Below are 24636 nucleotides of genomic sequence, written 5' to 3' on the forward strand. Positions count from 1 at the left end.
AGAAAACACTAGTTTTTTTTTAAAGTGAAGTGGGAGGGGTTTCATAGAACTCTTGGGGTTTGGGAATATTTGCTTCCTCCTAGTAGCAGGAAAGATGAATTACCAGGAGTAATGTACCATGGACTCTACTCACCTGTATGAAATAAATATATGCAAATGAGTCCCTTTTCTCCTGCACACAAATTGTTGATGAACTTGTAACCAATAAATGGCACTGTGTTACACAATGTCCAGGAAACTTCAACCAATAGATGGTACTGTGTTTACACAAGGTCATGTGGATTGTTCAACCAATCGAGGCTGCTGTGCTACACAAGGTCACTGTGGATGGTTGTAATTATATAACAAGAATTTTAGTGTAGTTCATGGTAGAAACTTACAACTCTTGATCATTTATGTGGGGATGACTTTTATTTCTAGGTGCCCCCCCCATGTTTCCACAACTTCCAAGCCAGGTCAAGATCAAGTTTATTGTTGATAGTAAACCCATATGGCTCCATAGATTCAATATAGTTTATCATATTAAGGATGTGGCAAACACAAGCCTGGAGCCAGGCTCAATGCTAAGCGAGCTTGATGACCAAAGACTAATAGTAACAGAGGCAATAGTGAGTGACATGCACTGTGCAATATGAATTATTCGCACCTCAGGGGTTCTCTCAACTTGTATTCCTAGGTCAGTGCAGAAGGGGAAAACCAGAGACCACAGACATAGAAATCCTCAGTCACTTCCACCAAATATGTGCAAAAAAACCTAGAGCGTGGCAGCCTCTTCAGACACTGGAGAGTTAGGAGAGATTTTGATAAGACACATGGGAGCCAGAGACACTGATTGAGCATTGTTTAAATACAACTCATATAAATAACACAGTGAGTATGTTATATTAATAAAAATGGTATCTTATTGTGTCAGCACCTTGGGGCCCTATTTTAATATAGTAAATGTGGGTAACCTAAAATAAAATAATTCAAGAGCGTAATTATAGGGTGTCCTGTGATGAGAGTTCTGCTGGGTACAAAAGCACACTATTTATTACATTAGGCATTGTATCTCTGTTTATTGAAAGGTCTCAAACAAGCTCACAGGTCAGATGTGAAGACAATTCTGTCAGCAGTGCTCACACATTTCCTGTAAGGAGTGATTGAGCCACTCCTTAGAGAGTCACGAGTCTCTGGACCTGCTGGCTGACCACTGCTATACAGGCTCGTCTAGACCCTTCCTCTTCGGGCATCTTTGGACTCTCCCTGATGAGACGAGGATCCCCATTGGCGATATCTCCTTCTGGTCTACCGGACGACGTGTGGTTCCGGATTGCTGGTATTGCACATCAGTGCTTTACATTTTGTGAGTAGGATTCTTTAGCTCCTATCGCTATCTGTTCTGAAGTTGTTTATGATCTGCACTATGTGGCGCACTCTATTCTGCTTTCCTTAGATTCTCTTACCTGTGTCGTGGCACGACACCCCGGAGGAACGGCCTACTATTCTTGATGTGCTTTATTTGAAACCACCTGGAATTGTATGAGCAGGACTGTTACACCATTGTATATCATCTACTGGACTATTTAGTCTGTATACATTTTTCATCTTTGCTCTTTTTATCCTTGCTCATTATTGTTGTTTTATCGGAATACTTACGGCTAGATTTAGTTTTGTCGGTAAAGATCCACGTAGCTAACGCTGCTTTTTTTCCTACCACTGCTTCCAAACAACGCTGGTATTTAGAGTTGTCTGAAGGGCTGCGTTAGGCTCCAAAAAGGGAGCGTTGAGACGAATTTTCCGCCACTTCAACCCTCAATACCAGCGTTGCTTACGGTAGCGGTAAGCTGGCAAAACGTGCTTGTGCATGATTCCCCCATAGGAAACAATGGGGCAGTTTGGGCTGAAAAAACCTAACACTTGCAAAAAAGCAGCGTTAAGCTCCCATTGCTTCCTATGGGGAAACACTTTCTAAGTCTGCACCTAACACCCTAACATGAACCCAGAGTCTAAACACCCCTAACCTTACACTTATTAACCCCTAATCTGCCGAACCCGCTATCACTGACACCTGCATTACACAATTAACCTCTAATCTGCCGCTCCGGACACCGCTGCCAACTACATTATCCCTATGAACCCCTAATCTGCTGCCCCCAACATCGCCGGAATTAAGGTATGAAAAATCTGATTGGCTGATTCAATCAGCCAATCAGATTCAAGTTCAATCCGATTGGCTGATGCAATCAGCCAAGCAGATTGAGCTCGCATTCTATTGGCTGATCGGAACAGCCAATAGAATGCAAGCTCAATCTGATTGGCTGATTGAATCAGCCAATCAGATTTTTCCCACCTTAATTCCGATTGGCTGATAGAATCCTATCAGCCAATTGGAATTCGAGGGACGCCATCTTGGATGACGTCATTTAAAGGAACCTTCATTCAGCGAGTAGGCGCCGTTTGAAGAGGATGGATCCGCGTTGGCTGGGAAGAAGATGGCTCCGCTCCTCTCCGCTCCGGATGGATGAAGATAGAAGATGCCGCTTGGATGAAGATGTATGCCGGTCCGGATGTTCTCTTCTGCCCGGATAGGATGAAGACTTCTCCCGGTCTGGATGTCCTCTTCTGCCCAATAGGATGAAGACTTCGGCCCGGCTGGGTGAAGACGACTCAAGGTAGGGAGATCTTCAGGGGGTAGTGTTAGTTTTTTTTAAGGGGGGATTGGGTGGGTTAGAGTAGGGGTATGTGGGTGGTGGGTTTTAATGTTGGGGGGGTTGTATTTTTTTTAACAGGCAAAAGAGCTGATTACTTTGGGGCATGCCCCGCAAAAAGCCCTTTTAAGGGCTTGTAAAAGAGCTGATTACTTTTTAATTTAGAATAGGGTAGGGACCTTTATTATTTTGGGGGGCTTTTTTATTTTATTAGGGGGCTTAGAGTAAGTGTAATTAGCCTAATATTCTTGTAATCTTTTTTTATTTTTTGTAATTTAGTGTTTGTTTGTTTTTTGTAATTTAGTTTAGTTTATTTCTTTGTATGTAATTGTAGGTAATTTATTTAATTAATTTATTGATAGTGTAGTGTAAGGTTTAATTGTAACTTAGGTTAGGATTTATTTTACAGATAATTTTGTAATTATTTTAACTAGGTAGCTATTAAATAGTAAATAACTTCAGCCAAGACTCTAAATACCGGCGCTAGGAAGATCCCATTGAAAAGATAGGATATGCAATTGGCGTAAGGGGATCTGCGGGAAAAGTGAGCGGTACACCTTTACCTGGCCGACTCTAAATACCAGCGGGCGGACAAAAGCAGCGTTAGGACCCCTTAATGCTGCTTTTGACGCCTAACGTAGAACTCTAAATCTAGGTGTTAGATATTCTAAATATTGTTTTATCATTGGAATTTTCTAGCATCACATTTATCTGCCCCTAGGCACCTCTTACAAGTACCCTGGTGACGCCCGCTGTCACTAGCGTACTAGTTGTTATTAGAACACTATTTATTACGCTGTACCCCATTGTGTTCATTAGAATGAAAGGAAAGGTGAAAATTGCCTTCCTCTGGCCCTTGTTACCTAGCTCTGTCTTTGCACTGCTTAATCAAACCCTCTGACTTGCCAAAGTTCCAAGGTCAATTAAAATCCCTGCAAAATGCCCTTAAAAAGGTTGTGAATAACCTGTATATTAATTTTTCACATTTAACCAGTTTCCTGTATAATCATAAACACAACTCTGGCCTTTTTTCTAACTTTATTACCTAAACAGTTACTATTCAACGTGTTTAATATAGTTATGTGCCAAACTAAATCCGGGCTGAACATGAGGTTTTCAAAGCAAGTTCTTAAATGGGGTCCAGTATAGGAAAAAAAAGAAAAACTTTGACATGAATAAATTATAATGTGCCAACACAATCCTCAATCAGATGCCACAAAGGTGATTTTAGGTTTTCACCAGCTGGATAAAGATAGCTGAAGGTGTCTTTTGCTCTAGTGTGTCTATTGCAGCTGAGTTGATCACAGGTGAGAGTCACACGTGCAAATAAAAAAGTGTTTTAAATCATTGCGTTAGAGCTGCTGGGCATTAAATGAAAACGAGGGGGGTGGTTACACTTAACACCTGTAATTATTTTGCGTACTTGTAAAACACAATGTTTAAGGTCTAGATTACATGTGGAGCACAACTGATAACGTGCAGTGCATTATTTACTTCCTGGACCTGTGCACTCAATAGCATATAAATATAGTGCACTCTGTAGTTTTAATAGATAAAGTGTGACATGTTAGTAGCATGCTCATTGTGCTTGTATAAGTTATTTAATGCATTTGAAAACCTAAAATTCACCTTTATCACTTGCTATTGTGCATTCAAATACACCTTAAAATACTTTACAAATACATTTTTAAAAAAACTCCACTACCTGAACAGAATATTTGTCTTTGATTGGCTTTGAGCATTAACATTATCCAACATAAATAACTTTATTGTAGTTACTTATACAGATTTATCACATAAAGGGAAATACTCATGCAAGCTACCTAATATGAGAACATACTAACGTCTGTGTTTTAAAAATTAACCATCTGGGGCGCGATCCGATATAGATCGTAGTTTGCGGTGCAAGCGAGGGAACCCCTGCTTAAATTACAAAAGTTAACAGCTCTATTACCAGCCCTTAAAAGGGCCTTTTGCGGGGCATGCCCCAAAGTAATCAGCTCTTTTGCCTGTAAAATAAAAAACACAATACCACCCCCCAACATTACAACCCACCACCCACAAACCCCTACGCTAAACCCACCCAAACCCCCCTTAAAAAAACCTAACACTAAGCCCCAGAAGATCTCCCTACCTTGAGTCGTCTTCACCCAGCCGGGCCGAACTCTTCATCCAATCTGGGCAATGTCTTCATCCAAGCAGCAAAGAAGAAGTCTTCCATCCGGGCGATGTCTTCATCCAAGCGGCAAAGAAGAAGTCTTCCATCCCAGCGATGTCTTCATCCAAGCGGCAAAGAAGAAGTCTTCCATCCCGGCAATGTCTTCATCCAAGCGGCAAAGAAGAGGTCCTCCATCGGGGCGGTTTTCCTCTAAGCGGCATCTTCAATCTTCTTTCTGCCGACCTCCGACGCGGAACATCCAGCTGGCCCGACGACTGAACGACGAATGAAGTTTCCTTAAAATGACGTCATCCAAGATGGCGTCCCTCGAATTCCGATTGGCTGATAGGATTCTATCAGCCAATCGGAATTAAGGTAAGAAAATCTGATTGGCTGATTCAATAAGCCAATCAGATTCAAATTCAATCCAATCAGCCAATCAGATTGAGCTCGCATTCTATTGGCTGTTCCGATCAGCCAATAGAATGTGAGCTCAATCTGATTGGCTGATTGGATCAGCCAATCGGATTGAACTTGAATCTGATTGGCTGATTGAATCAGCCAATCAGATTTTCTTACCTTAATTCCGATTGGCTGATAGAATCCTATCAGCCAATCGGAATTTGAGGGACGCCATCTTGGATGACGTCATTTAAAGGAAACTTCATTCATCGTTCAGTTGTCGGGCCAGCTGGATGTTCCGCGTCGGAGGTCGGAAAAAAGAAGATTGAAGATGCCGCTTGGAGGAAAACTTTGCCCCGATGGAGGACCTCTTCTTTGCCGCTTGGATGAAGACATCGCCGGGATGGAAGACTTCTTCTTTGCCGCTTGGATGAAGACATCACCGGGATGGAAGACTTCTTCTTTGCCGCTTGGATGAAGACATCGCCCGGATGGAAGACTTCTTCTTTGCCGCATGGATGAAGACATCGCCCGGTTTGGATGAAGAGTTCGGCCCGGCTGGGTGAAGACGACTCAAGGTAGGGAGATCTTCTGGGGCTTAGTGTTAGGTTTTTTTAAGGGGGTTTGGGTGGGTTTAGAGTAGGGGTATGTGGGTGGTGGGTTGTAATGTTGGGGGTGGTATTGTGTTTTTTTTACAGGCAAAAGAGCTGATTACTTTGGGGCATGCCCCGCAAAAGGCCCTTTTAAGGGCTGGTAATAGAGCTGTTAACTTTTGTAATTTAGAATAGGGTAGGGCATTTTTTTTATTTTGGGGGGCTTTATTATTTTATTAGGGGGCTTAGAATAGGTGTAATTAGCTTAAAAATCTTGTAATCTTTTTTTATTTTTTTGTAATTTAGTTTAGTGTATTTAATTGTATTTTAGTTTAGATATTTGTAGTTTATTTAATTAATTTATTGATAGTGTAGGTGTATTTGTAACTTAGGTTAGGATTTATTTTACAGGTAAATTGGTAATTATTTTAACTAGGTAGCTATTAAATAGTTATTAACTATTTAATAGCTATTGTACCTAGTTAAAATAAATACCAAGTAAAATAAATATAAACCCTAAAATAGCTACAATGAAATTATAAATTATATTGTAGCTATCTTAGGGTTTATTTTATAGGTAAGTATTGAGATTTAAATAGGAATAATTTAGTTAATATTATTAATATTATTTAGATTTATTTTAATAATAATTAAGTTAGGGGTGTTAGAGTTAGATAGGGTTAATATAGTTAATATATATATACTATAGTAACGATATTAACTATATTAACCCTAATATAATTAGGGTTAATATAGTTAATATATATAATATAATAACTATATTAACCCTAATATAATTAGGGTTAATATAGGTGGCAGCAGTGTAGGGGGGTCAGATTAGGGGTTAATCTATTTAATATAGGTGGCGGCGGTGTAGGGGGATTAGATTAAGGGGTAATACATTTATTATAGGTGGTGGCGGTGTAGGGGGATTTAGATTAGAGGCAAAAGAGCTGATTACTTTTTGATAATGCCCCGCAAAAAGCCCTTTTAAGGGCTGGTAAAAGAGCTGATTACTTTGGTGAAATGCCCCGCAAAAAGCCCTTTTAAGGGCTGGCAATAGAGTTGTTACTTTGGGGCAATGCCACGCAAAAGGCCCTTTTAAGGGCTGGTAATAGAGCTGATTACTTTAGGGGGATTAGATTAGGGGTTAATGTATTTAATATAGCTGGCGGCGGTGTAGGGGGATTAAATTAGGGGTTAATAATTTTAATATATCTGGCGGCGGGGTAGGGGGATTAGATTAGGGGTTAATAATTTTAATATAGCTGGCGGCGGGGTAGGGGGATTAAATTAGGGGTTAATAATTTTAATATAGCTGGTGGCGGGGTAGGAGCTCACATTAGGGGGTAGGTAATGTAGGTGGCGGCGGTGTAAGGGGCTCACATTAGGGGGTAGGTAATGTAGGTGGCGGCGGTGTATGGGGCTCACATTAGGGGGTAGGTAATGTAGGTGGCGGCGGTGTAAGGGGCTCACATTAGGGGGTAGGTAATGTAGATGGCGGCGGGGTAGGGGCTCACATTAGGGGGGTTATACATTTAATGTAGGTGGCGGCGGGGTCCGGGAGCGGCGGTTTAGGAGTTAAATACTTTATTAGGGATTGCGGCGGGGGATCGCGGTTGATAGGTAGATAGACATTGCGCATGCGTTAGGTGTTAGATTTTATTTAGCAGTTCGCAGTTGACAGGTAGATAGACATTGCGCATGCGTTAGGTGTTAGGTTTTATTTTGCAGGTAGTTTAGGGAGTTACGGGGCTCCAATACTCAGTGTAAGGCTTACTACTCCTGCAATTTGTGGCGAGGTGAAAATGGAGTAAGATTTCTCCATTTTCGCCACGTAAGTTCTTACGCTGTATATTGGATACCAAACTGCGCTGGTTTGGTATACTTGCCTATGGGCCAAAAAACTACGTCCGAAAGGCAGAAATATACGAGCGTAACTTCTAGGTTACGCCGTATATGTGATACCAAACCAGCGCAAAATTTGGGCTCGCCGGCTTTTGCGGGCGACACTGCATATCGGATCGAGGCCCTGGTTGTAAATCTGAAAGTTGTATTGAAGCACTTCCCAAAAGAGGAAACTATTGATTCATTAGTGAAATGTTTAGAGGCGTTGATGGTAATAGAGTAGAAATAAAAATTGAATAAAAGATACAAAAAAGTTTTTAGCAGCTCATGGGCAGTACTTTAACAAGTAACCTTTTTCCCAGCCAATCATGGCTTAGATGTCCATTACATCATATGAATTTATAATAAGGGAGGAGCAGATAAACTACATCTCTTTCATTCCCCATCATGCTTTACTTCTGCTCTCTTCCCCTCTCACATACAGGACCTTAATCTCTTCCTATCTCTCTCATCTGTTTGTGCCACACTCATTGTCCGTCTCATTTCTGCACCACATTCAGGCATCTCTTGAGGTTATATATATATATATATATACACAGTCACCTGTAAAGGTTATATATCGGCTGATAAGGAAGAAATATATTGATCTGCTACTCAAGTGAAAACCAAAACACCTTATATTTACTTTATTTTTCAGATAATCCAGAATATAAAATATATTTGGTATATTTTACATATTCTCCACTCCTCTGTTGCTGAGGAGCACTGAACCTTAAGTCTGTTAACCAGAACCTACGGCTGTCATTAGCACAATCCATATAAAATGTATTTAGCAGAATATTCCAGAACAAAGTGTTGGTGCCTGAGCTTTATTGATTTGATTTTAAATTCCAGAGATGTCCCGGAGGTTATCCCGGTGAAACAGGATACATATGGGAAAAGCATGAATTATGGAACACTGGTTTTCATGTAGACCATGTCGCTAAGGACCTATAATCTACAGGTGATGATTGTCCAGATAATGATTTCACCAGCTGAATAAACTTTCAGGCAAATATCCTGGTTGGTCCACAGAGTCATCTTCAGCTGAAAAAGTCAGAACAAATTTCTAGTGAATAAACATTGTACAAAACACAACTAATTGCAACTGGTGACAACAATGGTGCTCTCTGAAGTCTTAAAGGGACATGAAGACTGAACATTTTCCTTTGTGATTCCACTAGACCATAAAATTTTCCTTTGTGATAACACTAAGTAATATTTTAAACAATTTACTTCTATTATCAAATTTGATTAGTTCTTGTGGAATCCTTTATTGAAAAGCATACTTAGGTAGGCTCAGGAGCTGTGAGCTGGCTGCCGATAGGTGGCTGCACATATATGTGTATTGTCATTGGCTTATTGATGTGTTCAGATAGCTCCTAGTAGAGCATTGCTGCTACTTCAACAAACGATACCAAGAGAATGAAGCAACATTGATAATAGAAGTAAATTAGAAAGTTGTTTAAAAATTTATGTTCTATCTTTGTAACGGCTAACTTTGGCACCCCAGGTCTTTTGGAACTACATTTCCCATGATACTTAGGCACTTTGTAGTCTAGCTGAGCATTATGGAAAATGTAATTCTGAAGCATCAGATGTGCCAAGTTTAGCCATCACTGCTTGGAATAAAGAAACATTTTGGGTTTCATATTGCTTTAATACTATATGCCAGGTTCAGTTAAATGCCATCTACCAAGTCCTTGATTCTATGCTGCTGGTCAGATGAGTTTGGGGTGATTTTCATCTACTGTTTCTGAGGTGACAGGGAGGTTCAGAAGCAGATTTCTTACGATCACAGCTTTGTAAATGAGCGAACCTACACTGCTAGAGCCATTCGCAGCTTAACCCCTCGCACCAAATTGTACGTATTTATACTGTAGTACTTGCTGCAGTACCCACTGTCAGTTTAGACAGTGTAGACTGCAGCGGGGCAGAAGGCATGTGTCTTCAGATGGTAAGGAAGCACTGATCATGCGCCCTTACTATATAAAGCCAGATCATTACAAAGAGTGACACTGTCAGCTTAGACAGTGTAGACTGCACCTGGGGCAGAAGGCATGTGTCTTCAGATGGTAAGGAAGCACTGATCATGCGCCCTTACTATATAAAGCCAGATCATTACAAAGAGTGACACTGTCAGCTTAGACAGTGTAGACTGCACCTGGGGCAGAAGGCATGTGTCTTTGGATGGTAAGGAAGCACTGATCAATCATGCGCCCTTATCATATATTGCCAGATCGTTACAAAGAGTGACACTGTCAGCTTAGAAAGTGTACACTGCAGCAGGGGCAGAAGGCATGTGTCTTCAGATGGTAAGGAAGCACTGATAATGGGCCCATACCATATGAAGCCAGATCATTATAAAGAGTAACACTGTCAGCTTAGAAAGTGTAGACTGCAGCTGGGCAGAAGGCATGTGTCTTCAGATGGTAAGTAAGTACTGATCATGCACCCTTTTCATATAATGCCAGATCGTTACAAAGAGTGACACTGTCAGCTTATAAAGTGTAGACTGCAGCAGGGGCAGAAGGCATGTGTCTTCAGATGGTAAGGAAGCACTGATAATGCGCCCTTACCATATGAAGCCAGATCATTACAAAGAGTAACACTGTCAGCTTAGAAAGTGTAGACTGCAGCTGGGCAGAAGGCATGTGTCTTCAGATGGTAAGGAAACACTGATCATGCGCCCTTATCATATAATGCCAGATCGTTAAAAAGAGTGACACTGTCAGCTTAGAAAGTGTAGACTGCAGCAGGGGCAGAAGGCATGTGTCTTCAGATGGTAAGGAAGCACTGATCATGTGCCCTTATCATACAATGCCAGATCATTACAAAGAGTGACACTGTCTGCTTCACTTTGTAATAATCCTCTGTTGGTGCCAGTGGGAGCAATGGGAGGGAAGGAGGGAGGTGAGTGGGCGGCCTCAAGGAGGAGGGGTGAGGGAGGGGCCCTACACTACAGAAAAAATAAACCATAATTATACATTTAAAAAATTAAACAAAAAAAGTAGTTATTTGTTACTGGCTCAGAAATACACAACTATATACGTGTTCCAACATGCATACACATGCACACTTACATGCATACACACATGCACACTTAAAAGCATACACACATGCACACTTACATGCATACACACATGCACACTTACATGCATACACACATGCGCACTTACATGCATACACACATGCATACTTACATGCATACACACACACATGCACACTTACATACATACACACATGCATACATAAATATACACATGCACACTGTCTTACATACATGCACACATGCACCATTACATACATACACACATGCACACTTACATACATACACACATGCACACTTACATACATACACACTTACATATATAGATACATATACAAATGCACACTTACATACATAAACACTTACATACTACATGCACACTTACATACATACATACACACATTCACACGTATGTATGTACGTATGTATGTACATACATATACACATACAAACATACACACTTACATGCATACTTACATACATATACAAATGCACACTTACATACATACACGCACAAGTACATACATACTTACATACATACAAATACACACTTACATACATACACTACACACATGCACACTTACATACGTACACATTTACATACATACACACATGCACACTTATATATACACATGTACACTTACATACATACAAATTTACATACATTCACACATGCACACTTATATATACACATGTACACCATTCTATACATACATACACTACACACATGCACACTTACATATTCACATGTACACTTACATACATACACTATACCCATGCACACTTACATACATACTTGCATGCATGCACACATGAATACTTACACACAAACACATGTACTTAAATACACACATACACATATTTCCATATACAAACTTACATATACACATAGATACTTACATACAAACATGCATACATGCTGACATACTTACATGTACTGTATACACATATTTTCAGATACACACTTACATACACATATACATACACATATTTCCATGTGCAAACCCACACAGACACATACATACACACATGCATATTTACATACATACATGCACATACTAAACGGCATACTTGCTAGGGTTGCTACCTCGGCCATGTTTTCCTGGACACATGAGTTACACATGCTGCAGGAAGTGTATTGTGCTGTTCATCAGCACTATTCATGTGATGTCCAGAGGCACAATACACTACCACCTAGAATGCTCTACTAACAACATGAAGCACTGTTCTAACCCTCCATCTCATCTCTCTACAGGTATGCATCTCTCCTGCTTCCTTTATCTGCCTGGTTGGCCCTCCGTGTCCCTTTAATTTGCTTATAATACACTGGTATGCATCTCTCCTGCTTCCTTTATCTGCCTGGTTGTCCCTCCGTGTCCCTTTAATTTGCTTATAATACACTGGTATGCATCTCTCCTGCTTCCCTTATCTGCCTGGTTGCCCCTCCGTGTCCCTTTAATTTGCTTATAATACACTGGTATGCATCTCTCCTGCTTCCTTTATCTGCCTGGTTGTCCCTCCGTGTCCCTTTAATTTGCTTATAATATACTGGTATGCATCTCTCCTGCTTCCTTTATCTGCCTGGTTGTCCCTCTGTGTCCCTTTAATTTGCTTATAATACACTGGTATGCATCTCTCCTGCTTCCTTTATCTGCCTGGTTGTCCCTCTGTGTCCCTTTAATTTGCTTATAATACACTGGTATGCATCTCTCCTGCTTCCTTTATCTGCCTGGTTGTCCCTCCGTGTCCCTTTAATTTGCTTATAATACACTGGTATGCATCTCTCCTGCTTCCTTTATCTGCCTGGTTGCCCCTCTGTATCCCTTTAATTTGCTAAAATATACTGGTATGCATCTCTCCTGCTTCCTTTATCTGCCTGGTTGTCCCTCTGTGTCCCTTTAATTTGCTAAAATACACTGGTATGCATCTCTCCTGCTTCCTTTATCTGCCTGGTTGCCCCTCTGTATCCCTTTAATTTGCTAAAATACACTGGTATGCATCTCTCCTGCTTCCTTTATCTGCCTGGTTGTCCCTCCGTATCCCTTTAATTTGCTAAAATACACTGGTATGCATCTCTCCTGCTTCCTTCATCTGCCTGGTTGCCCCTCTGTATCCCTTTAATTTGCTTATAAAACACTGGTATGCATCTCTCCTGCTTCCTTTATCTGCCTGGTTGTCCCTCTGTGTCCCTTTAATTTGCTTATAATACACTGGTATGCATCTCTCCTGCTTCCTTTATCTGCCTGGTTGGCCCTCCGTGTCCCTTTAATTTGCTTATAATACACTGGTATGCATCTCTCCTGCTTCCTTTATCTGCCTGGTTGTCCCTCTGTGTCCCTTTAATTTGCTTATAATACACTGGTATGCATCTCTCCTGCTTCCTTTATCTGCCTGGTTGGCCCTCCGTGTCCCTTTAATTTACTTATAATACACTGGTATGCATCTCTCCTGCTTCCTTTATCTGCCTGGTTGGCCCTCCGTGTCCCTTTAATTTACTTATAATACACTGGTATGCATCTCTCCTGCTGCCTTTATCTGCCTGGTTGGCCCTCCGTGTCCCTTTAATTTGCTTATAAAACACTGGTATGCATCTCTCCTGCTTCCCTTATCTGCCTGGTTGGCCCTCCGTGTCCCTTTAATTTACTTATAATACACTGGTATGCATCTCTCCTGCTTCCTTTATCTGCCTGGTTGCCCCTCTGTGTCCCTTTAATTTGCTTATAAAACACTGGTATGCATCTCTCCTGCTTCCTTTATCTGCCTGGTTGGCCCTCCGTGTCCCTTTAATTTGCTTATAAAACACTGGTATGCATCTCTCCTGCTTCCCTTATCTGCCTGGTTGGCCCTCCGTGTCCCTTTAATTTACTTATAATACACTGGTATGCATCTCTCCTGCTTCCTTTATCTGCCTGGTTGGCCCTCCGTGTCCCTTTAATTTGCTTATAAAACACTGGTATGCATCTCTCCTGCTTCCCTTATCTGCCTGGTTGGCCCTCCGTGTCCCTTTAATTTACTTATAATACACTGGTATGCATCTCTCCTGCTTCCCTTATCTGCCTGGTTGGCCCGCTGTGTCCCTTTAATTTACTTATAATACACTGGTATGCATCTCTCCTGCTTCCTTTATCTGCCTGGTAGGCCCTCCGTGTCCCTTTAATTTGCTTATAATACACTGGTATGCATCTCTCCTGCTTCCTTTATCTGCCTGGTTGGCCCTCCGTGTCCCTTTAATTTGCTTATAATACACTGGTATGCATCTCTCCTGCTTCCTTTTTCTGCCTGGTTGGCCCTCCGTGTCCCTTTAATTTGCTTATAATACACTGGTATGCATCTCTCCTGCTTCCTTTATCTGCCTGGTTGTCCCTCCGTGTCCCTTTAATTTGCTTATAATACACTGGTATGCATCTCTCCTGCTGCCTTTATCTGCCTGGTTGCCCCTCTGTGTCCCTTTAATTTACTTATAATACACTGGTATGCATCTCTCCTGCTTCCCTTATCTGCCTGGTTGGCCCTCCATGTCCCTTTAATTTGCTTATAATACACTGGTATGCATCTCTCCTGCTTCCTTTATCTGCCTGGTTGCCCCCCGTGTCCCTTTAATTTGCTTATAATACACTGGTATGCATCTCTCCTGCTTCCTTTATCTGCCTGGTTGCCCCTCCGTGTCCCTTTAATTTGCTTATAAAACACTGGTATGCATCTCTCCTGCTGCCTTTATCTGCCTGGTTGCCCCTCTGTGTCCCTTTAATTTGCTTATAATACACTGGTATGCATCTCTCCTGCTTCCTTTATCTGCCTGGTTGCCCCTCCGTGTCCCTTTAATTTGCTTATAAAACACTGGTATGCATCTCTCCTGCTTCCTTTATCTGCCTGGTTGGCCCTCCGTGTCCCTTTAATTTGCTTATAATACACTGGTATGCATCTCTCCTGCTTCCTTTATCTGCCTGGTTGCCCCTCCGTGTCCCTTTAATTTGCTTATAAAACACTGGTATGCATCTCTCCTGCTGCCTTTATCTGCCTGGTTGCCCCTCCGTGTCCCTTTAATTTGCTTATAATACACTGGTATGCATCTCTCCTGCTTCCTTTATCTGCCTGGTTGCCCCTCCGTGTCCCTTTAATTTGCTTATAAAACACTGGTATGCATCTCTCCTGCTTCCTTTATCTGCCTGGTTGCCCCTCCGTGTCCCTTTAATTTGCTTATAATACACTGGTATGCATCTCTCCTGCTTCCCTTATCTGCCTGGTTGGCCCTCCGTGTCCCTTTAATTTACTTATAAAACACTGGTATGCATCTCTCCTGCTTCCTTTATCTGCCTGGTTGTCCCTCCGTGTCCCTTTAATTTGTTTATAATACACTTGTATGCATCTCTCCTGCTTTCTTTATCTGCCTGGTTGCCCCTCCGTGTCCCTTTAATTTGCTTATAAAACACTGGTATGCATCTCTCCTGCTTCCCTTATCTGCCTGGTTGTCCCTCTGTGTCCCTTTAATTTACTTATAATACACTGGTATGCATCTCTCCTGCTTCCTTTATCTGCCTGGTTGGCCCTCCGTGTCCCTTTAATTTACTTATAATACACTGGTATGCATCTCTCCTGCTTCCCTTATCTGCCTGGTTGGCCCTCCGTGTCCCTTTAATTTACTTATAATACACTGGTATGCATCTCTCCTGCTTCCTTTTTCTGCCTGGTTGGCCCTCCATGTCCCTTTAATTTGCTTATAATACACTGGTATGCATCTCTCCTGCTTCCCTTATCTGCCTGGTTGGCCCTCCATGTCCCTTTAATTTGCTTATAATACACTGGTATGCATCTCTCCTGCTTTCTTTATCTGCCTGGTTGCCCCTCCGTGTCCCTTTAATTTGCTTATAATACACTGGTATGCATCTCTCCTGCTTCCTTTATCTGCCTGGTTGCCCCCCGTGTCCCTTTAATTTGCTTATAATACACTGGTATGCATCTCTCCTGCTTCCTTTATCTGCCTGGTTGCCCCTCCGTGTCCCTTTAATTTGCTTATAAAACACTGGAATGCATCTCTCCTGCTGCCTTTATCTGCCTGGTTGCCCCTCTGTATCCCTTTAATTTGCTAAAATACACTGGTATGCATCTCTCCTGCTTCCTTTATCTGCCTGGTTGCCCCTCCGTGTCCCTTTAATTTGCTTATAAAACACTGGTATGCATCTCTCCTGCTGCCTTTATCTGCCTGGTTGCCCCTCTGTATCCCTTTAATTTGCTAAAATACACTGGTATGCATCTCTCCTGCTTCCTTTATCTGCCTGGTTGCCCCTCTGTATCCCTTTAATTTGCTAAAATACACTGGTATGCATCTCTCCTGCTTCCTTTATCTGCCTGGTTGCCCCTCTGTATCCCTTTAATTTGCTAAAATACACTGGTATGCATCTCTCCTGCTGCCTTTATCTGCCTGGTTGCCCCTCTGTATCCCTTTAATTTGCTAAAATACACTGGTATGCATCTCTCCTGCTGTCTGGATTTATGATTTTTTTGTTAGATTTGTTATCAGTTCCTTTGTACAATATCTGTGCTTCCCAACCATTTGTCTTCCCCAAATCTAATTTGCAAGTGTGTGTAACTCCAGTCTCCTAACTAGTCTGCCTGTGCACAGCTGTCCTGATTCAAATCATTACAATTTATAATCTGACTACTAGAAATAAGTGACCACTTGGCTCTCTGATGCCTTGGCTCTTTGTGCCCTGTGCTTCTAAGTGCCCTGTGTTACAAGTGGCCGAGTTAAGAACTGGAGGGGCAAACTGCAGTCCCACTAACAGGTAAACCTCACTAACTATACACGTGCACAATGCTTTCCATGTATTTTCTGCTATTTCTGTCTGCCCTTTTCCTAAAACTCACTGCACTTCCCTGTAGCAACAATAACCCCCACACTATCCATATCTCACCCTCACTCCTCTCATCCCCTATGCTGTCCTCTCATGAACTACTCTTTCTCCATAGAAATACTTCCCCATCTAACTCTCCTGTGTCTAATCATACCCGCTCCTACAAGTCCCCCTCTCACCTTCTGTCACTCTCACTGCTACTACTGCTTGCTGCTGGTGACATCTCTCCTGTGTCTAATCATACCCGCTCCTACAAGTCTCACTCTCACCTTCTGTCACTCTCACTGCTACTACTGCTTGCTGCTGGTGACATCTCTCCTGTGTCTAATCTTACCCGCTCCTAGAAGTCTCACTCTCACCTTCTGTCACTCACACTGCTACTACTGCTTGCTGCTGGTGACATCTCTCCTGTGTCTAATCATACCCGCTCCTACAAGTCTCACTCTCACCTTCTGTCACTCTCACTGCTACTACTGCTTGCTGCTGGTGACATCTCTCCTGTGTCTAATCATACCCGCTCCTACAAGTCTCACTCTCACCTTCTGTCACTCACACTGCTACTACTGCTTGCTGCTGGTGACATCTCTCCTGTGTCTAATCTTACCCGCTCCTACAAGTCCCCCTCTCACCTTCTGTCACTCTCACTGCTACTACTGCTTGCTGCTGGTGACATCTCTCCTGTGTCTAATCTTACCCGCTCCTACAAGTCTCACTCTCACCTTCTGTCACTCTCACTGCTACTACTGCTTGCTTCTGGTGACATCTCTCCTGTGTCTAATCTTACCCGCTCCTACAAGTCTCACTCTCACCTTCTGTCACTCACACTGCTACTACTGCTTGCTGCTGGTGATGTCTCTCCTGTGTCTAATCTTACCCGCTCCTACAAGTCTCACTCTCACCTTCTGTCACTCTCACTGCTACTACTGCTTGCTGCTGGTGACATCTCTCCTGTGTCTAATCATACGCGCTCCTACAAGTCTCACTCTCACCTTCTGTCACTCACACTGCTACTACTGCTTGCTGCTGGTGACATCTCTCCTGTGTCTAATCTTACCCGCTCCTACAAGTCTCACTCTCACCTTCTGTCACTCACACTGCTACTACTGCTTGCTGCTGGTGATGTCTCTCCTGTGTCTAATCATACCCGCTCCTACAAGTCTCACTCTCACCTTCTGTCACTCTCACTGCTACTACTGCTTGCTGCTGGTGATGTCTCTCCTGTGTCTCGTCATACCCGCTCCTACAAGTCTCACTCTCACCTTGTCACTCACACTGCTACTACTGCTTGCTGCTGGTGACATCTCTCCTGTGTCTAATCATACCCGCTCCTACAAGTCTCACTCTCACCTTCTGTCACTCACACTGCTACTACTGCTCGCTGCTGGTGATGTCTCTCCTGTGTCTAATCATACACGCTCCTACAAGTCTCACTCTCACCTTCTGTCACTCACACTGCTACTACTGCTTGCTGCTGGTGATGTCTCTCCTGTGTCTAGTCATATGCGCTCCTACAAGTCTCACTCTCACCTTCTGTCACTCTCACTGCTACTACTGCTTGCTGCTGGTGACATCTCTCCTGTGTCTAATCATACACGCTCCTACAAGTCTCACTCTCACCTTCTGTCACTCACACTGCTACTACTGCTTGCTGCTGGTGATGTCTCTCCTGTGTCTAATCATACGCGCTCCTACAAGTCTCACTCTCACCTTCTGTCACTCACACTGCTACTACTGCTCGCTGCTGGTGATGTCTCTCCTGTGTCTAGTCATACGCGCTCCTACAAGTCTCACTCTCACCTTCTGTCACTCTCACTGCTACTACTGCTCGCTGCTGGTGATGTCTCTCCTGTGTCTAGTCATACGCGCTCCTACAAGTCTCACTCTCTCCTCCTGTCACTCTCACTGCTACTACTGCTTGCTTCTGGTGACATCTCTCCTGTGTCTAATCATACCCGCTCCTACAAGTCTCACTCTCACCTTCTGTCACTCTCACTGCTACTACTGCTTGCTGCTGGTGACATCTCTCCTGTGTCTAATCATACGCGGTCCTACAAGTCTCAGTCTCACCTTCTGTCACTCTCACTGCTACTACTGCTTGCTGCTGGTGACGTCTCTCCTGTGTCTAATCATACGCGCTCCTACAAGTCTCACTCTCACCTTCTGTCACTCTCACTGCTACTACTGCTTGCTGCTGGTGACGTCTCTCCTGTGTCTAATCATACCCGCTCCTACAAGTCTCACTCTCACCTTCTGTCACTCACACTGCTACTACTGCTTGCTGCTGGTGACGTCTCTCCTGTGTCTAATCATACCCGCTCCTACAAGTCTCACTCTCACCTTCTGTCACTCACACTGCTACTACTGCTTGCTGCTGGTGACGTCTCTCCTGTGTCTAATCTTACCCGCTCCTACAAGTCTCACTCTCACCTTCTGTCACTCACACTGCTACTACTGCTTGCTGCTGGTGACATCTCTCCTGTGTCTAATCTTACCCGCTCCTACAAGTCTCACTCTCACCTTCTGTCACTCACACTGCTACTACTGCTTGCTGCTGGTGACATCTCTCCTGTGTCTAATCTTACCCGCTCCTACAAGTCTCACTCTCACCTTCTGTCACTCTCACTGCTACTACTGCTTGCTGCTGGTGACATCTCTCCTGTGTCTAATCATACCCGCTCCTACAAGTCTCACTCTCACCTTCTGTCACTCTCACTGCTACTACTGCTTGCTGCTGGTGACGTCTCTCCTGTGTCTAATCATACCCGCTCCTACAAGTCTCACTCTCACCTTCTGTCACTCACACTGCTACTACTGCTTGCTTCTGGTGACGTCTCTCCTGTGTCTAATCATACCCGCTCCTACAAGTCTCAATCTCACCTTCTGTCACTCTCACTGCTACTACTGCTTGCTGCTGGTGACATCTCTCCTGTGTCTAATCATACCCGCTCCTACAAGTCTCACTCTCACCTTCTGTCACTCTCACTGCTACTACTGCTTGCTGCTGGTGACATCTCTCCTGTGTCTAATCATACCCGCTCCTACAAGTCTCACTCTCACCTTCTGTCACTCACACTGCTACTACTGCTTGCTGCTGGTGACGTCTCTCCTGTGTCTAATCTTACCCGCTCCTACAAGTCTCACTCTCACCTTCTGTCACTCACACTGCTACTACTGCTTGCTGCTGGTGACGTCTCTCCTGTGTCTAATCTTACCGTTCCTACAAGTCTTACTGTCACCTTCTGTCACTCTCACTGCTACTACTGCTTGCTGCTGGTGACGTCTCTCCTGTGTCTAATAATACCCGCTCCTACAAGTCTCACTCTTACCTTCTGTCACTCTCACTGCTACTACTGCTTGCTGCTGGTGATGTCTCTCCTGTGTCTAATCATACCCGCTCCTACAAGTCTCACTCTCACCTTCTGTCACTCACACTGCTACTACTGCTTGCTGCTGGTGACGTCTCTCCTGTGTCTAGTCATACACGCTACTACAAGTCTTACTGTCACCTTCTGTCACTCTCACTGCTACTACTGCTTGCTGCTGGTGATGTCTCTCCTGTGTCTAATCATACCCACTCCTACAAGTCTCACTCTCACCTTCTGTCACTCACACTGCTACTACTGCTTGCTGCTGGTGACGTCTCTCCTGTGTCTAATCATACCCGCTCCTACAAGTCTCACTCTCACCTTCTGTCACTCACACTGCTACTACTGCTTGCTGCTGGTGACATCTCTCCTGTGTCTAATCATACCCGCTCCTACAAGTCTCACTCTCACCTTCTGTCACTCTCACTGCTACTACTGCTTGCTGCTGGTGACATCTCTCCTGTGTCTAATCATACCCGCTCCTACAAGTCTCACTCTCACCTTCTGTCACTCCCACTCCTACTACTGCTTGCTGCTGGTGACATCTCTCCTGTGTCTAGTCATACCCGCTCCTACAAGTCCCCCTCTCACCTTCTGTCACTCACACTGCTACTACTGCTTGCTGCTGGTGACGTCTCTCCTGTGTCTAATCTTACCGTTCCTACAAGTCTTACTGTCACCTTCTGTCACTCACACTGCTACTACTGCTTGCTGCTGGTGATGTCTCTCCTGTGTCTAATCTTACCCGCTCCTACAAGTCTCACTCTCACCTTCTGTCACTCACACTCCTACTACTGCTTGCTGCTGGAGACATCTCTCCTGTGTCTAATCCTACCCGCTCCTACAAGTCTCACTCTCACCTTCTGTCACTCTCACTGCTACTACTGCTTGCTGCTGGTGACATCTCTCCTGTGTCTAATCATACCCGCTCCTACAAGTCTCACTCTCACCTTCTGTCACTCACACTGCTACTACTGCTTGCTGCTGGTGACGTCTCTCCTGTGTCTAATCTTACCCGCTCCTACAAGTCTCACTCTCACCTTCTGTCACTCTCACTGCTACTACTGCTTGCTGCTGGTGACGTCTCTCCTGTGTCTAATCATATGCGCTCCTACAAGTCTCACTCTCACCTTCTGTCACTCACACTGCTACTACTGCTTGCTGCTGGTGACGTCTCTCCTGTGTCTAATCTTACCCGCTCCTACAAGTCTCACTCTCACCTTCTGTCACTCACACTCCTACTACTGCTTGCTGCTGGAGACATCTCTCCTGTGTCTAATCTTACCCGCTCCTACAAGTCTCACTCTCACCTTCTGTCACTCTCACTGCTACTACTGCTTGCTTCTGGTGACGTCTCTCCTGTGTCTAATCTTACCCGCTCCTACAAGTCCCCCTCTCACCTTCTGTCACTCTCACTGCTACTACTGCTTGCTGCTGGTGACATCTCTCCTGTGTTTAATCATACCCGCTCCTACAAGTCTCACTCTCACCTTCTGTCACTCACACTGCTACTACTGCTTGCTTCTGGTGACATCTCTCCTAACCCTGGCCCTGCAGTAATCACCAGACTTTTACACTCTCGCTCAGTCCCCCACAATACAAACTCAAGGTCACGCAATCCTAACAATCTCATCTCTATTAACCCACAGTGCTTATCCCCTCTCTTTTCTTGTGCTCTTTGGAATGCTCGCTCTGTCTGTAACAAACTTACAACTGTTCATGACCTGTTTGTTTCTAACACCTTCAATCTTCTAGCAATTACTGAAACCTGGTTATCCTCTTCTGACACTGCTTCCATTGCTGCTCTCACGGTGGTCTCCACTTTAGCCACACACCTAGGCCAGGTGAGAGACACGGTGGCGGTGTTGGAATCTTACTCTCTCCCTCTTGCTCCTATCAGCACCTGCAGCCTCATCCATCTCTCTCCTTTTCCTCCTTTGAAGTCCACTGCATCCGCCTATTATCCCCCCTCTCCCTCAGGGTGGCAGTTATCTATCGCCCCTTGGACCAACCTCCAAATTCCTTGATAACTTTGCTGCCTGGCTTTCTCACTTTCTCTCTACAAATACACCTGCTCTAATCCTGGGGGACTTCAACATCCCCGTTGATAATCCATCTGCCCCTGCTGCCTCTAAGCTCCTCTCACTCACAAACTCCTTTGGTCTCTCACAATCCACCCTATTCCCTACTCACTGCGATGGACACTCTATTGATCTGGTATTCTCCTACCTCTGCTCTCTCTCTCTGACGCCACCTGTCGCCCATTTCCCATCTCAGACCACCATCTGCACACTTCCATAATATCCTGCCCTGACCTTGCTACAACCCACTATAACAATACTCTCTCCTCGGCATTGGACACTTTCGCTCCTCCCCAAATACGCAAAACCCCACGTCGTCAGCTCCAACCCTGGCACTCTAAGCAAACATGCTACCTGCAAAAATGCTCCCGTGCTGCTGAACGTGCCTGGAGGAAATCCCGCTCTGAGTCAGATTTCCTCCACTATAAGTTCATTCTTCATTCTTACTCCTGTGCCCTTCACTTAACCAAGCAAACCTACTTCTCTTCTCTTATATCTACTCACTCCTCAAACCCTAAACGTCTCTTCTCCATTTTCAACTCTCTCCTTTATCCACCTGCACCACCCCCTTTATCTGCCTTTAGTGCTCAAGACCTGTCAGACTACATTTTCAACAAAACAATTACCATCCGAAGTAATATCCCAACACAAGACTGCAACCTTCCATCTCCGCCCCCGGCAACCCCCTCCACCACTCTTAGCACCTCCCCCCCACCACTGAGAATGAAGTGAGTTCCCTATTGTCTTCCTCACACCTCACTACCTGCCCACTTGACCCTATCCCTTCACATCTAATACATTCTCTGTCTTCTACCCTCACTCCAGCTCTTACTCACATATTCAACCTATCTTTTACTACCGGTTCATTCACATCTTCCTTCAAACACGAAACTACGAAATATCTCCAAAATTCGTCCGTTTCTGAGTGCTGAAACTACTAAACAGCTAATCCACTCCCTGGTAATCTCCCGACTTGACTACTGTAATAACCTACTAACTGGCCTCCCTCTTTCCCGCCTCTCCCCTCATCAATCCATCCTAAATGCTAGGCTAATCCACCTCTCCTGACGCTCTGCTCCTCTCTGCTAGTCCCTTCACTGGCTACCCATCCACAGCAGAATTAACTTCAAAATTCTCATCCTGACCTACAAAGCCCATACAAACGCAGCCCCCTACCTGTCCTCACTCATCAACAAATATACTCCAGCCCGCCCCCTAAGATCCAACAATGACCTGCTCCTTGCATCTTCTATCATTACCTCCTCCCATGCTAGGATACAGGACTTCTCTTGTGCGGCACCAACCATCTGGAATGCACTTTCTAGAGCTGTCAGACTCTCCCCTAACCTTTCCTCCTTTAAACCCTCCCTAAAGACCTTTTTGTTCAGGGAAGCTTATTACCCAACTCAGTAACAAATGAATTCCACAAGATGCTGCCCCATCTAACTCCACACTAACATCATTCTCACCTTTGCAGTCCCCACCTCCTGTTTCTCACTTTCCTACCCATCTAGATTGTAAGTTCCCACAGGAACAGGGCCCTCAATTCCCCCTGTATTTGTTTGTTAAACTTTGTCTGTTGTCTTTTATATTGTATTGTACTGTACTTTTATTTTTGTACCCAAGGACAGAGCTGAGAAATCTGTTGGGGCTTTATAAATAAAGAATAATAATAATAAATGTTCCGCCTGCTTACCCTGCAGCACGTGTAACTCAAAAGTGTCCAGTAAAACATGGCATGAGGCATACCTAATACTGCCAGACTGTCTGCCAGTACCTAAGATGGTGGTGACCAGTGGGGGGAGGGAAGAGAGCTGTTTGGGAGGGATTAGGGTATGTGATACCTACACAAGAGCCACTATTAACCGTACAAGCTAACAGGTTAACCCTTTCACTGCCGGAAATTTCAGATGTGTTGTTCGCAGCTGCAATACTCTGCCTTCTAATTGCCAAAAAACAAAGGCAAAGCCATGAATATCTGAGGTTTCTGAACAAAGGAGAACCCAGAGAAGCTTTTACAACTATTTGTCTTTATGGCTGCAGTAGTTCTGTGTAAAGAAAAACTCCAAGTTTACGAATAGGTAACCTTTTATTTATATATATATATTTGTATCTGGTGGCCAATAGTGGCTTCAAATATACCAAAATGGGCCTAGATCAATACCTTGGGTTGTCTACTTTAAAAATATATATAGTTTTCATAGGTAAATAAAAAAAAAAACAAAGGTTCTATTTCTGTTTAAATGAAGTGATAGCAAAAATGCTCAAAATTCTCAAGTACTTTTGGCAAGTGTTTCTCTGAAATCCCCAGTAGTGAAGGGTTTAAGGGACAGTGTAATCTAATATTTTTCTACTTTTTATTGTGTTCCCAGTTATCCATTTTACTTGCAGTAGTGTATTAAACTGTTTACAAATAACTCCTTCACCTTTTATTTTCTCATTTGAAATAGCTAATATTGTCTCCACCCATACTGAACATTTCTGAACTTAAGTTCTGGTTACAAAAAAAAAAGAAGGTTTTGGTAAAATAAAGCTCCCAGTGAGGGGCTGAGACAGAGA

At 43.7% G+C, this 24636-nt stretch overlaps 1 protein-coding gene across 1 annotated transcript in view; it reads right to left on the reverse strand.

Annotated features, from left to right (window-relative positions):
* Positions 1 to 8705: 8705 nt before the first annotated feature.
* SPX (spexin hormone) overlaps positions 8706 to 24636 on the reverse strand; it is a 44485-nt gene continuing 28554 nt past the window's right edge. Inside the window, exon 6 of the mRNA XM_053716271.1 lies at positions 8706 to 8777. Within this exon, the coding sequence (XP_053572246.1) occupies positions 8719 to 8777 (59 nt within the window). The 3' untranslated portion in view covers positions 8706 to 8718. The remainder of the gene's footprint in view (positions 8778 to 24636) is intronic.

This window comes from Bombina bombina, chromosome 6, assembly GCF_027579735.1.
Source record: "Bombina bombina isolate aBomBom1 chromosome 6, aBomBom1.pri, whole genome shotgun sequence".
NCBI classification, from domain to species: Eukaryota; Metazoa; Chordata; class Amphibia; order Anura; family Bombinatoridae; genus Bombina; species Bombina bombina.